This window comes from Erinaceus europaeus, chromosome X (assembly GCF_950295315.1).
Source record: "Erinaceus europaeus chromosome X, mEriEur2.1, whole genome shotgun sequence".
Taxonomy (NCBI): domain Eukaryota; kingdom Metazoa; phylum Chordata; class Mammalia; order Eulipotyphla; family Erinaceidae; genus Erinaceus; species Erinaceus europaeus.
Genome location: NC_080185.1, coordinates 104,065,438 through 104,081,766, shown reverse-complemented (window position 1 = coordinate 104,081,766; position 16,329 = coordinate 104,065,438). Strand labels below are relative to the sequence as shown.

At 40.2% G+C, this 16,329-nt stretch overlaps 1 protein-coding gene across 7 annotated transcripts in view; it reads right to left on the bottom strand.

Annotated features, from left to right (window-relative positions):
• DMD (dystrophin) overlaps positions 1–16,329 on the bottom strand; it is a 2,449,111-nt gene that overhangs the window by 1,639,719 nt on the left and 793,063 nt on the right. For all 7 annotated transcript variants that reach the window (XM_060182733.1, XM_060182732.1, XM_060182735.1 and 4 more), the window contains one exon: positions 9,846–9,996. In XM_060182733.1, the coding sequence (XP_060038716.1) occupies positions 9,846–9,996 (151 nt within the window). The remainder of the gene's footprint in view (positions 1–9,845; positions 9,997–16,329) is intronic.

Genomic DNA, 16,329 nt, shown 5'->3' with positions numbered 1-16,329 from the left:
AGGGATGATCCTCAGCCTCTTTGCCCTTTGCATTTATCTGCAAAGTAAGCACTTCAAACACCTCCAGGTGAGGGCTGGCTCTTCCATTAAATGAGATAGTTAGCATCATCAAGCACATTAGCATCATCAAGCACAATGCTTAGAGAAATTGGTAGCTGATAAGAAAAGGCTGTTTTTTCTCCTTCTGGCATTATCATCTTTTCAGACTTCTCTCTGTTTCTATCATAAAATCAAGAGGGAAAAAAAAAAGGCCAGGGAATGCCAGAATCCTGTGCAGGCACCAAGCTGCATGGCTAATCCTGGTTTGGGGGCAGGCAGAGGGTGGGGCAGGCACCTCTGGTTGTTACTTCTAGCTGTGTGACAAGTAATCATGTGATAAACCGTGTTTACTGCTAACACCAAAAGTCTCATAATCAAATGATACTACTTTTGATTATGAAGAAGTCTAGTGAGCTGCAATTATAAAACATCATGAAAATATCTGATTTAATAAGCTTTCTCATTCTACTGGATATGCCCTTAGTCTCTTTTAACAGAATATAAAATACTACCAAGTTAAAAAATGGCCAGTATAAATCATTTTCAGAAAAATGCAGCTCCACTAAACAAGAGAATAATACCAGCTGTACCGCCAGAAATCATTCTGTTCATAAGATAAACACCAAACATAAAATGATAGCATACTGTAGTTGGCACTTTCATATTCTTTAAAAAGAGAAACCATGCCATATCCAACCTAATTCTTATTGTCATGCCTTTTAGTTAAGATCAATGAATCTATTTTTCTGAAAAACTAATTTTTCTAAAACCCATATTATCCCATCTGCAGTAGTGTTCTTGTGAAGAATTCCCCCTTACATGAACCTCTAATATATCTTACAAATTTAAATAATTCATTTCCATTATTTATGTTGCATTGCCTATTCAAGAAGACTGAAATTAATTAGTTTTGGTTCAAAAGTATAGAGACATTGCTATGTGAGACTAACTCACTAAAGGAGAGAGAGTCCTTTGTATCTCTGTCTTAAGCCTCCCCAGAGGCCCAAAAACATCTTTTAAACGAGCATTATAAGGGCAATTAAGTATAAAAAATAAAGTTGGGATTTCCAACATGAGGAGTCCTGGGGAGCCATCATTTATTCAAAGCACTGGTGTACATTCAAACAAGGCCGTGGTATTTCCAGTCAATGTCTCTAAATGAGTCCTCAGTACTTTGCATTAACTAATTAGTAATCTGTTAGTTGGAATCACTTGATATGTTAAAATAGAAACACAGATTCCATTATTATCTTAATTAATTTAATGGCATTGTCCTGTACACAAAATTACTCTTAGAATCTGCTGTTTGTTGATTGAAAATTAGATGTCTTCTCAACCAGATTTAAACAAATTAAAACTGAGACACAGGCAGAGCCAACTCTGTAGGCTGCACAAGCACAGTGTGTATGTTTCCATATTAAATGTCCAAGTATTGTGTCAAAGGAATATTATTGCAGAAAGAATGCTGGAAAAAGTCTAACTGATCATGCCAGTTAAATAATGTGTGCATAGGATGTAGAAATGCTCAGGAATTCCAGGGTCTTAGCATAAAATCATGTTGGGGGTGGGCAGTGATGCACTATGTTGAGAACACAAGTTACCAGGCACAAGGACCCAAGTTCAAGACCCTGTTCCCCACCTGCTGGGGGAAAAGCTTCACAAGTGGGGAAGCAGTGCTACAGTTGTCTCACTCTCTCTCTCCCCCTCTACTCCTCCCCCCCTCAATTTCGCTCTGTCCTATCAAATACAAGAAAAATAAAATTAAAAAGAATTTTTTTATTGTTCCAATGCAAATCACTTAAGACAGAGTCAAGTCAGATGAAAGCTACAACAACGAACATTACTTAAAGAATTCTGGGTAACACATTGTTCTACATGCTCTTCAAGCAATTATGGAACTTGAGAGTTTGCTTGGAGGTTCTAAAAGAAGAGCACAGCTACCAGTATTCCCACAACCCAATACAAGTCCAGCTCTATTTGAGGAAGGTCATCCTCTTCAACCCTGGCAATCAATGGGGTGGCAGATACTGCACCCTCACATCCACAACCTTTCACCATCCTTTTAATGCATGTATCACCACTATTACCACTATCATCATTTAATACTTGGGGAAACTGAAACATGAGATGCAAAGTCATTCAGCTTCCAAGTGACAGGCTTGTTCTGAACCCAGACAATCTGTCTCGGGTATGTGAGAGACTGTAATCTCATACAAGAGACAATCAATTATACTGCTGCAAGTGACAGACACATTTGATTTGTATAAATACCAAACATAAGGTGCAAAGACAGAAAGTCCTGTGTGGATGTGTTTGTACTTAAGGTTCAGGCTTCATTCCCCTTCAGAAGTTAAATTCAAGCAATTGTATTGTAAAGACCACTACTGCAGGGGTCTGAAGGCATCACAATCTCAAGGACACACTTCACTAGTTGAGAGGATCTGTGCTGAAACTCTTCTCTCCCATACTACGCAGCATGTACTATATGAGAGGAGGCTTCACCAATAATGGAGTCGTATTGTGGCATCACCTCTTTCTACAATCGTTTCCCTTCGTCTCTATATGAAATTTAAGTGGGAAATAAAAGGGGAAAAAGTTTCCCAAATATGGACAGGTGCAAAAGGGCCAACACTAAAATAATAATTATAAGATGATAAGGACAGAAACAAATTAAGATGACAAGAGTGGATTTCATAAGTTTTGACATGACAAAACCACATTGGTTAGGTCCTACGACACATTCTTACTGACCATTACATAAAAATAATGGCAGTGGCTCTTTATGTGAGACAGATCTGGGAAAACGATGTTGAAACAGGGCCATCTTAGTGACAAAGACAAAACACAAAATAAATGCTTAATTCGAGGTTTGGGACATTAGTAGGACTTTCTGCTTTTTAATTATCTGCTATGGAGCATTAAAACAAACTGTCAAGATTCTGTATGTTAATACTAAATGGGGGGGGGGGACAGGCAGCAGCACGCCTGGTTCACACACACATCACAGTGCACAGAGACCCAGGTTCAAGCCCCTGGTCCCCACCTGCAGGGGGCAAGCTTCATGAGTGGTGAAGCAGTGCTGCAGATGTCTGTCACTCTTCCTCTTTATCTCCCCCACCGCAATTGTTCTGTCTCTACCCAGTAATAAAGAAATAAAGGAAGGAAGGAAGGAAGGAAGGAAGGAAGGAAGGAAGGAAGGAAGGAAGGAAGGAAGGAGGAAGGAAGGATTGCATTAGGCAGGTAAGGGCCACAGTTCAAACCCCATGTTATCAGGAAGGAAGCTTCACAGGTGGTGTAGCACTACTGCAGGAATCTCTCTCTCTCTCTCTCTCTCTCTCCTCTATACACCCCTCTCCTCTTAATTTCTCTGTTCTATCAAAAAAAAAAAAAAAAAAGGAAGGAATAAGAAGCAAAAGGGAATAAAAATGACTGCCAGGAGCTGTGGATTTACCATGCAAGCAGAAAGTCCCAAAGATAAATGGTGTGTCATTAAAGAAGTAAACACACATGCAAACAAAAATTAGATATATAGATATAGATGATATAGATACAGATACAGATACAACTATAGATATCCATTCATTCATACTCAAGGGGGGAATGTACCTCCCCCCCATGGTTTCAATTTCCAGTGTCTCCAAGGACAAGTAAGAGATATGTGAAACACCTGAGAGAGGGGCTTACATCCACAAATCAGGAAATGACAGGTGTTAGACAGGCTATGGAGAAAAAGGAACTCTGCTATACTGCTTATGGGAATGCAAGTTGGTACAGTCCCTTTGGAAGACTATGGACAGTTCTTGCGCTTGCCGCCATGCATGCTTAACCCACTGTGCTACCGCCCAGCCCCTGTACGGACAGTTCTTAAACAAATAAAAATAGGACTCCCCTATGATCCAGTGATTAGCAATCTCAAGCATTCATCCAACAGACACTCAAACACTAATTCAAAGTGAAATTGTTCATAGCTGCATTGTACACAATTGCCAAAGAGTAGAAGCAGCGTAAATGTCTATCAACAGTTGATTGGCTAAAGAAGTTATGGGATATATATTCCATATATATTTTTTCAGTAAAAAAAAATGCTATTGTGTCCTTTGGGGCAGAATGGATGGAACTTCAGTTGACTATGCTTAGTAAGTTAATACAGAAATCATCCCTAAAAAAATAACTACCCATAGTTTCAATCAAATATGTAATCTAGAGAATTGATACACATGAACTTGGGAAGGGGGAACAGAAGAAACCAAATTGTTTCCAATATCTGTGAGAAGTGTGGTGTTTATCTTTGGAAGGTAGGGAGGTGGGGAGACAGAATTTTGGTGGTGGGTGTGGTGTAAAACTAACCCTGTAATCCTACAATCTTGTAACCCACTATAGTCACAAATAAAGCCGCTTATTTATTTAAAAAAATCTTTTCTAATTAAAAAGTTGCCATGGTTACTAACATACTTAACCAGGATAGAACTAATCAGACATACTGAGAAAACAGCAGAGATAGCTCCGTGTTGCTTTATAGATACAGTTCTTCATGAGGTCTGAGTTGCTTGCTTGGCCCTACATACTTTTTTGTTTAAGTAATGAAATTTTGTTTAATATTTATTTATTTATTTATTCCCTTTTGTTGCCCTTGTTGTTTTATTGTTGTATTTATTATTGCTGTTGTTATTGATGTTGTCATTGATGGATAGGACAGAGAGAAATGGAGAGAGATGGGGAAGACAGAGAGGGGGTTGAGAAAGACAGACACCTGCAGACCTGCCTCACCACTTGTGAAGTGACTCCCCTGCAGGTGGCGAGTCTGGGACTCTAACCGGGATCCTTACACAGGTCCTTGTGCTTTGCGCCACATGTGCTTAACCCGCTGCATTATGGACTGACTCCCAAGTGGTGAAATTTTATCTCTGTCCAAGAAGTAGCACTGACAAAGCTTCTGTAGATGGCAGTATAGACAGAATTACTATAAATGCCCACCCTGAAAATTTGTACTAAGCATCTGTTAAGTGCTGGGTACCGAAGAAACACAAAGGTCTGTTGACCTGTGTCATTGCTTTTAGTACCTTTATAACTGTAGCCATCAAACATTTTTTAGGTACTTATGGGTGTTAAGATACGAAATGAAATGGAATTTCTAATAGCATGTACTTCCACTTTTGCTAAAAATGGAAGAGAGCTTACCAGTCACTAAAAGCACTTTGCTTGATTCATTCTCATTATTGGGCTTTTCAGGGCTTTCTACCCTCCTCTCAATTAATGCCTTTCTGTGTTACAATTGTAGATTTTGAAAACTCCAATTTTGACCTCCAAGTTGCCCATTCTCCAACTCGCCAACTCTATTCACACTGGTTCTGTTTACTTTCAAAGTATTTCTTAAACCTGCTAATGTTTTCCCTGATAATGCCATGCCTTCAATTGAGTTCTATGCATTCCCTACAATGCCATCCAAACAAGTCTTCTGACCTGCAATGTATCTGTGCTCTTAACTTACAAAATATGGTCCCCCAAATATTGGGAAAAAAACCCATAAACTGCCACTCTCTCCCACTTCATCAAGAATGATTCCACCGTACTGATTAAGTCAAGTTCATGATCAGGCTGTACTCCTCGAGTATTAATTATAGCAGTAACAACAGAGCTGGGCAAATGATGCATCCTAAAATTGCCTTCCTTATTTCCTTAGAAATCACAAATCACATTCTCATAACATTTGCCCTTTTGTGCGTTGCATAATGGTCACTAGTTTTCTGAGTCTGCATGTGAGGCACTAGAATTTCAGCTTTTTGAGGCAGATTCTACATACAGTAGGTTTCTATATTCACAGCATACATTGGACTTAACTATGCATTTGTTCCAAAGTACAGAATAGAATGCAGTGGAATGACAAGAAATGTCAAATCCTTTAGCAGGAGTATATTACATTACATGGACATCTATATCATTTTAAAGGTCATAAGAAGAAGCTATTTCATAATCACAGACTTTTGAAATTAACTAAGCTAAAGCAAAGGACAGCTGACTGACCTTCTCTGGTCAATTAATTTATATTAATCACTACTTAACACAGCATTCACTAAGATCAGAATCTAGTTCCTGTGTGACATTTCTATCTGCTAATTCTAATGACTTATATGGTAAGGGCTTTTCTGATGTCCTAAGTAAGCCAATGCAGAAAAAGCAAGAGTCTAAATCTCTCAAAAGAACCAGTAACCAAACCTGAAAACCAGGCTTTAAATGCCTTATTCTGACAGTGCTATGAGACAAAGGTTGACCAGACAAATATTTTCCTTTTGATCAAAGTACTCTCCAAGATAGCCAACTTCTCTCCCACTGATAAGTGCCGCAACCCATGACCAACTTTTATCCCCCAGAAATGCTGTCACTGCTTCCTTCAAAGGAAATTCTTTCATTCCTTATCACAGCACTAATACAGTCTGAATCCAAAGGCAGAAATAACCAACCAGAGATATTTCTGATGTTCCCTCCCAAGGGCAATCAGAGGTTTAATTTGTTCACTGCCCAGAGAATCATTTTGGGTGGCTCAGATCTGTAGCAACTTCTAAATTCTCTCCCCCAAGCAACAGCTATGATGAAACAGCAACCTGAGCTCCTTTGAATTACCTAGAGCTAACAGTTTAGCCAGATTTAATAGTGAGCGCCAATGTGGGATTGATCACTTTAACTTGCCTAATTGGCAGATTCAGTGCAAATGACTTATCTCCATGACATTTCACAGTAATTGAATGTCCACACACTACCTTCTAATAAAAAGCTATTGAATGAAGATAGAAAAAGATCCTGCCTGGGAGGACACAGAGAAGGGGGCGTGTAATGTAAGTGGTTTACAGTTTGCCCTCCAACTGAGAGTGAAAAAGAACCCTTTGACTTGAGCAGAATTTCAGCCATTGATATCCAGCAACAAAAGGAGCACATTGCCTATGATTCCGCCATCTGTGGCACCCATTCAAAAACCGTGGAGAAGGGCTAGGAGGTAGTGCAGTCAGCACAGCATACTAGTTCAAGATGTAATGATCGAGGACCTTGATTCAAGCCCCCAGCCACCATTTGCAGGGAGAAGATTCACAAATGGTGAAGCAGTGCTACAGGTTTCTCTCTCAATCTCTAGCACCCTTCCCTTTTGATTTCAGTCTCTATCCAATAAATCAGTAAATAAAATATTAAAACACAACAACAGCAATGAAGATGAAGCATGAATGGAGATGAGCAAGTTGAGAAATTACTATGGATTTCTCCTTTAACTAGCACACGGTAATAGATGGTTTTTGTTTTGTTTTGTTTTGTTTTGTTTTGTTTTGTTTTGTCAGAATAAGCCAATGTCATATTTCCCCCTCACAATTCTTAGGAAGAAAAGGAACAAGACGAATCAGTAACTATTTAAATAAGGATTTTGATTGAACTCATGATACCTAAAGAAAAATATAGGGTGGAGACTGAGGCTCGAACCCAGGTCCTTGCACATGGTAATGTGTGAAGTCAACTGGGTGTGCCACCACCTGTCCCTGAGAAGGGATTTCAAGAAACAGTGTGGGGCAGAGATAAGAAGGTCACTGCATAGACTTCTGTGTCTCAAAACTCACTCAAAATAGAGAGGAGCACCTTCCAATACAATCAAAGCACAAAGAATATAGAATATTTGTTCACCATTTTCTACTCCCTTATGGTTAAAAGTCTCTCTAACACACTAATTCCATTTCCTAACCATGTTCAAACCTGCATATTAGATGTCAGGCTCAGTCAAAAACTAGTAAAGTCAAGGGCCCCTTGGAATATACTTGATAGACCTATTAGCTTTTTCCAAAATGGAGACCCCCATATCTCCATCTGTGATATTATTGCCTTCAGGTTTATAATTAGTCAACAATTTGTTCTGCTTTATGACTTAACTTTTTTCAGCCACCAAGTTCCAGATGCTAGCATGATGCCAACCTGACTTCCCTGGGCAGAGAACCCCACCAATGTGTCCTGGAGCCCTGACTCCCCAAAGCCCCACCCCACTAGAGAAAGACAGAAGCAGGCTGGGAGTATGGATCAACCTGTCAAGGCCCATGTTCAGCGGGGAAGCAATTACAGAAGCCAGACCTTCCACCTTCTGCACCCCATAGTGACCCTGGATCCATGCTCCCAGAGGGATAAAGAATAGGAAAGCTATCATGGGAAGGGGTGGGATATGGAATCCTGGTGGTGGGAATTGTGTGGAACTGTACCCCTCTTATCCTAGGGTCTTGTCAACATTTCCATTTTATAAATAATTTTTTTAACATTTATTTTATTTATTTATTTATTCCCTTTTGTTGCCCTTGTTGTTTTATTGTTGTAGTTATTGTTGTTGTCGTTGTTGGATAAGACAGAGAGAAATGGAGAGAGGAGGGGAAGACAGAGAGGAGGAGAGAAAGATAGACACCTGCAGACCTGCTTCACTGCCTGTGAAGCGACTCCCCTGCAGGTGGGGAGCCGGGGTTCGAACCGGGATCCTTATGCCGGTCCTTGTGCTTTGTGCCACCTGCGCTTAACCCACTGCGCTACAGCCCGACTCCCATAAATAATTTTTTTAAGTGACTAATACTCCAACTGATCGACAATGCCCTCATCCAAGGAGAAGAAACTGGCATACACGGAAGCTCTATGTAACTCCCTGAAATGTGGCAAGGGGGTAGAAAGAGTACCAGGTGTTAATGGGTGACACAGGAAGCACAATCCACTTTGAGAAATAATGCTGGGCCTGGCTAACCTTTTTTATTATCTTTAATATTGTAAATCCATGCAACAAGTCCCACTCCTTTCTGATAGCACACACGCGCGCACGCGCGCACACACACACACACACAATAAATCAATGTGCTTTGAATCTCAAATTTATATTAAATTTGGGGGCAGACAGTGGTGCACCTGGGGAAGCACAAATTACAATACATGAGGACCTGGGTTTGAGTACTGGCTTCCCACCTGCAGGGTGGGAAGCTTCACTTGAAGATAGGGGAAATAAGCACTACTGGTGTCTCTCTGTATCTCCTTTCTCAATGTCTCTCAATCCTATCAAATAAAGGGGGGTAATGAACAGCAGCAGTGGATTCACTGTGCAGGCAGTAAGTCCTAGCAATAACTGGATTTAATTAATTTAATTTCATTAATTTGTATTCATGTGATCTGATAATTCTGGTCCAGGGCCAGTCAAAAAGCTTATCTGTTTTACGGTCCTAATGAACTGGAAAAGATCTTGTTCTTATGGCAGGATACATAATGGTTACTGGACTAAACTCCCAGAAACAATAAGAACTTTCCTGCAACCAGGAAGGATAACTGTGAACATATGGATAAATGACAGAAAGATAAGATGGACATATTAACATGAATAGGTAGTGTATTTTCCAGGAAAAGCAATGAAGTGGATATTCATTTTTCATCAAGATTGACCTGCTGCAAGACATTATGAGTTGGAGGTGAAAGCACGATAAAAAAAAAAAATTCCTTCTGACTTGCTTGCATTTGCATTGCAGACAATTCCTACAGAGACTCTCTGCTAGCAAACCAAAAACTGTAATCAATCACATACCTGACATTGTTATCTTCCAGGGATATGCTTGGCATTTCTTCAAACAGGGAAAGCCTAGCTATGTTGTATTTGAAATAATAAACATTTCAAAACATATGAGGTAAAAAATCAATTTCAAACACTTTAAAATCTGGAGTTTCAATTCTTGCCTGTCAGGGGACATTGGCGGGCATGTGGGTGTGGATCTGTAGGTGATATACACAGAGAGAGAGTCTCTCTGCCTGTGGAACAGGAATACCTTGTGTTGTTGTATTTGGCGTTTGAGGTCCTCAAGATCAGGTCCAAGGGGTTCTTTCTCCATTTTCTTTGTTCTCTCTTCTGTTATTGTTAGCCAGTCATTTAACTCTTTCAATTGCTGATTCTGGAGATCCATTAGAACCTTATGCAAACTGAAAATATGAAAGATATCTTTTATTACCTCAATCAAGGCAACTCAACTTGCATTCATTCAAACTTTAACTACGTAAACCATTAGCAATCATTCATGGTATTTTCCCCATTTGGTGGGCATCTGTTATGGATTTGAAAGGAAACAGAACACATGACCAATCACTACTGAAGTTCTTCATTCTCCAACATGCACTCCACATATTCCAATATGTAAGATGATTCAAATAGCTGTGGGTATGAACATGCTCGCAAAGCACAATCCATTTCCAGTGACTATTCCAGTGCTATCATCTGGCAATTGCTCATTGTCAGTCATGTTCATATATGTAGTGAGAGAAGATAGACACAAAGTCTTAGTCCCTCTTGTTGTGAATTCTGACTGCTCTTGGGATTTCTACAAACAGAAAAAGATGGCAAAAATAATGATTCTACCACAAAAAGAATAGGTTGTAATAGGACAGGAAGCATTTGTATTTGCTCCCTTGGGACATGGGTTTCGTGTTTGTAAGCAGCAACAGTCCAGAAGACTGAATGGTTACAGACCACACTGAAGGTGATGTCACTCCTTGATTTTGGCTGCATGGTTTCTCATTACATTGAACTAAAAATCTAACACTGCAAACACTGGAGAAAAACACACATGATTACATACCTGAAGAAATGCTTCAAGTATTAACACATATTTGATAAGGTTAAACAAGGGATTTCAAATGGCACCACTGTGAAAACACATGTGATTCCCTGTGAAGTTATTTATATATTTACTTTTGTTGTTTGTTCCCACTTCTGGATCCTTCATTCAAAGTACTGACTAGCTTTCACAGCTGTTAGGGACATTCCTATATGTTTGAAATGGGCAAAAGCAAATACTAGACTCCTACTCAAATAACAGTAGCTTACAGACTTGGAGAGAAATGTTTACAGGAATGACAGCAATAATGCCAATGAAATTATTAAAGTTGATGTTACTGCATTTCTAAAAGTACATAAAAAGAGGCTCCAAGTTGACTTGGGGTTCAGGAAAACGTACCTGAGAGCTAAAAATTGAAAATGGATTCTTACCATTTTCAAAGAGGAATAAATGGGTGTCTGCATAGATATGGACAGAGTGGTGAGACAAGACTCACACAGCCTCCTTCTGTCACGCCGTCATATACCTTCTACAGACAGGGGCCTCAGAAAATACACACTTCACCAGACCAAGAATTAATGATCATTTCAATCATACTGTGCAGTGAGGCAGGCTGACTTTTTCAGAGAGAGTGGAAGCTCCCCCAATTATGGCACAGAGGAGACCTGAAGCCAGGTCATTCACATGGCTGACCATGCAGCTTCCCAGGTGAGCTATCTGATGGCCCAAGTCATAGTCTTTTGAAGTACTTCTGAAGAGTGAGAAAGGCAAAAGCTTCCTGTATATAGAAGCAGAGAAATATGAACGCTATCTAAATAGAAGTAACCACCTGAAGCAAGACCCTGAGGCATCACAAAGGATCAGAAAGACCAGCACAGCACAGCTTGGTAGATTTCATGAGCTCTGTCTGAAAATTAAGTGATCCTTTATGCTTGATTTCTTAATATAAACTTAGACTCAGAGACTAACCAGTGAGGACAAACATACAGGAGGTTCATCAAGTGCTGTACCGTGCCTAGGTGAAAAAGCAAGGCTGGCAAATGGAGACTGCATGAGATGGGACCAGTATGGCTAAAGACCAAGATGTGGACTGAGACACGCAGTATGTCGGCAAGGCGGTGCACGATTTTAATAACAACATAGTGACATCATCAGTGTTTTCCAATCAAAGACATGCCTGCCTTTCTTCTCTATACCCGTGAGTCTCTAACATGGGTCCTTCAAACAACAGTTTCACTGTTTCTCCTCAATTCCAACAGGAAACAAATACCGAATGGCCTAGCCCCACACTTCTCTCAGAATCTCAGCAGGTGGGGCCTAGGGATCCGTGTGGCAAATCATTGCTAGATAGTTCGCATGCAAAAGGCAAGTCTGTTAATCGCTCCTCTAGATAATTTAACCTGACCCCCGCCCCACCAATCAAACTCCAGTGCGCTTGCTATGGGTTTATATCAATTCCAGGGAGGTAGTGAGCATTATTAGCCATGAGGCCATTGCATTTCCATTTTGACTCCACCTCCAGTAAAGGGGAAGTACAAACATTCACTCCCTAAGAATCTAACCCAAACCTTCAAAAGTCATAAATTTCCCACAGCTGAAGCTTGAAATCAACTTTACAGTTAAGTTCGAAAGTGGAAAGACACAAGTGAGATGGTGGTGGTTACAACCCAATCAGCATAAAAAACATTCATCCATTTGTGGAAAAGGATTTGAGAAGACATGTTCTAATTGCATAAATATTTATTTTCCTTAACATAGGCCTTGACTAGATATTAGTAGATAAAGAGTCTGGGCATTTGACTGATTCCCACATTAAGTGAATGTCATTGAAATTGTTGGTAATAGTTAAAAGTCATTAAGACCTCACATTTATATTTCAAAGCTGGACACTCACCAAAAATATCTAACAAGATATAGCAGTAGTAGACCTGCCTTTTCATGTAGCAGTAAGCTATAAAATCAAATATTTTTACTTTCAAATGCATGTCATTTAGTAAATAAAATCAATCAGGTTGAAATAAAATTCATTTTCACCTATTCAACCTAGCAACTTACAAATCATTGCAAAATTATTTTAATGAATCGATGATAAAGATTTGATTTTATCTCAGGATTTATTTGAATTCCCCTAGATGTTCAAAGAATACTCTCATATGCTTAAATATGTTATTTTCAACCTCCTGCAGAGGCTTCTTTCAAGTGCTCCATCAGGGAAGTAAATGGTGGGAATCAGGGTGCGGTGATTCAGGGTGCACATGTTACCATGCCCAAGACCTGGCTTCAACACCCCCCCCACACACACAAACTGTGCCACTGCTCTGTTCCACACCTGCAGAAGGGAAGCTTCATGATAGGTGCTGCATGGTCTCTTGGTCTTATTCCCACTGTATTTCCCCCTTTTCTCTCAATTTCTCTCTGTTCTGTCTAATAAAGTGAAAAAAACTGGCCGCTGGGAGTGGTGAATTCAACAGTGTAGACACCGAGTCCCAGCTGTAACCCTGGTAGCAAAACAAAAGGGAGGAGGAGGGGAGGGGAGGGGAGGAGAGGGGAGGGGAGGGGACTGCCTTTTTTCAGGACAGAAGTATCACTTTCCCAACAGCCCTTGAGTGCCCATGGGTGACAAGTGACTTGAGTAGCTGGGCTGAGGCAGTAAAGCTGAATGAACCCATGCCTCAGGCATGAAAGTATTTTGCATAAATACTATGCTATCCCCCCAGCCTAATAATCATGTATTTAAACCCTGCAGTCTGATATAGATACAGGTATAGATATAGACATATATAGATACAGATAGATAAATATACATGTATGCAGATGATGCCTGTACTAATGTTAAATTTTTGAGTTTTATCATTATTTTTTGTGGGGTCATCGCCAGAGTGTCACCACTGCAGGCTGACTTTTCAAACAGAAACAAAGAGCCAGTGAAAGAGACCACAGCACCAAAACTTCCCCCACTGCAGTGGGGGTAGGGCTCAAACCTGGCTCACACACACAGCAAAGCAGCATGCTATTGAGGTGAACTATGTTGCCAGGCCTATTTTATGATATTTTTTTCTCTCTTCTTCATTTCACTTATGGTAGTTATTATCAGAATCAATAATAGAATTTTGTAGAGATTATCAATTTTAAAACTACATTTTCTTTTTCTGACCAACTGGAAAAAGGACAGCCACCGAGGCAGAAATACCTGGCTTTAGTGTGAGGCTAGTATTAATGATAGAAAAATCATGACGCCCTTTGAAACCTAGGTTTTCCAAAGCAAAATGAATGACCAGGTATTTGAAATATTTATAGTTTCATTAAATGGCAGAATCAGGAAATATGCTATATCCTAGGCCAACAGAAATCACTTTCTAACAGAAAATCGATATATATATATATATGTATATATATGTATATATTTTTTTAAGTAAAGTTTCTGTTCAGCCAGTATGCATAAACACATGCAAAAACTTTGGGCTGTGTGGCAGTAATGAATGGGCTGTATGATGCACATTAGTAATTTTCAATTCTCAAGGCTTGTTGCATTTATCACAATGCAACGAAAGACCGGTAAAATGTAGGGTTTAAAAGTGAGAATCCAAAAATAATAGTGGCTTCGATTCCAAGCTGCCTTAGAGTCTTCCCTCTACCCTACCACCTTCCCTGCCACTGGGTCTCTCTACCTAGAAAACTCAGCCTGGAGCTCTGAAGCCGCAAGGACAATAGAAGTGAAGTCCAAACAAGTTAAGTGTTCACCTCCACGCCAACTATGGCACATCTGCTAGAGCGAACATGCTATGGTGCACAAAGATCAAGGTTCAAGCCAGGACCCCCACCTGTAGAGAGGAACCATAACAATAAGTGAAGCAGTGACACCGGTGTCTCTTTTGATCTCTACTTCCCCCATCTTCCATCTCAATTTATCTGTCTCTATCCATCAAAAAAATAAGTGACCTGACTGATGTCAAACTGAAAGCTGACATCCTCTGCCAGGGAAGAAATCAAAGCAGACAAGATGTGTACCCCCCCAATAGCCCCCCCAAAAAAAGGTCCTCTAATTCTGTTCATTACCATTACCTTAAGCCTTGAGCACTGTTTGTAAAGGCCATAATTTCCAAATTCAAACTTGACATCAATAGGTTTAGGGGGAAAAAATCTATGGGCATAGTACCCTTCAAACACTGAGAAATAAAATGTCCAGCTCTTCCTTAAAATGATGCATGGATCTGTCGACTGCATGGGAGGCAAGCAATAACACTGGGTTTTAAAATGGATTCCGGGAACCAGAAATGTGCCACTGTCTTCAGGATCATGATCTATTGTCTTCATCCAGCCTCACAGCTCCGCACCAGTTTAATTATTGACATTCTTCCACTAGGCAGAGCCAGATTAAAGTTGAAAATGCAAGCAGATTCGTTTGCATTTTAAGAGCATACATTCAAAACTGTAATAGAAACGTCATTAAGATGCTGCAAGACTGTATATAAAGAGTCTTCTGGCAAACTGATTAGCCCAGAACTCACGCCAATCTTCTTGAGGAAATACTTCACCAAGGGGATGAAAGAACAGGCAGATGGCATCACAAAATGAGGGAGACTGTTAAATACAATGACTGAAGACCCCTGGAATGTTCTCTGGGAAGAATGGACAATGGTGACTCTCTGAGAGCCTATTCATTTATAATGGCAATAGGGGACCACTGAGGCTTCAGTGAGTAAGTCATTATCTATTATCTGGCACCATGCCTGACACAAACTGGGCACCCAATAAATATTTCTGAATTGAGTAAGTGCCATCACTTTTATATCAATATGCCTAAAACAGACCTACTAGCTTTTTCCAAAATGGAGACCCCCCAATCTTCATCTGTAATATCCTTGCCTTTAGGTTTATGATCAGTCAACAATTTGTTCTACTTTATATCTTAACTCTTTTTCAGCCACCAGGTTCCAGATGCTAGCATGATGCCAACCTGACTACTTAGGCAGACGATCCCACCAATGTGTCCTGGAGCCCCACCTCCTCAGAGCCCCGCCCCACTAGGGAAAGAGAGGGGCAGGCTGGGAGTATGGATTGACCTGTCAACGCCCAAGCTCAGTGGAGAAGCAATTACAGAAGCCAGACCTTCCACCTTCTGCACTCCATAATGACCCTGGGTCTATACTTCCAGAGGGATAAAGAATAAGAAAGCTATCAGGGGAAGTGATGGAATATGGAGTTCTGGTGGTGGGAAATGTGTGGAACTGTACCCCTCTTATCCTATGGTTTTATCAGTATTTCCAATTTATAAATAAAATTTAAAAAAAAGAGAGAGAACCACATGCAGACCTGTTTCAACAATTGTGAAGCTTCCTCTCTAGCAGCTGTGGACCTAGGGCTTGAACTTGGGTCATTGTACATGGTAACATGTACTGAGTGTGGAAGACAGTACAATACTTATGTAAACAGACATTCTAGACTGAGGATCCAAAATCCCAAGTGTATTCCCCCACACCCCCATAAACCAGAGCTGTGCAGTGCTCTGGTCTCCAAAAAAAATGTAATAAAAAAGCAAGCCAAACTTAAGAGAATAAAGTAAATGAATTGTTCTATAAAAAAGAAAAATGAATGCTGTACTGGGTGCGCCACCACTGGGCACCCTGATTCACTTGTAAGGCCAAAATCAGACTCAGCATTTTCTTTTGTGGGCCGACCACTCTCTTGCCTTAGGACCTCA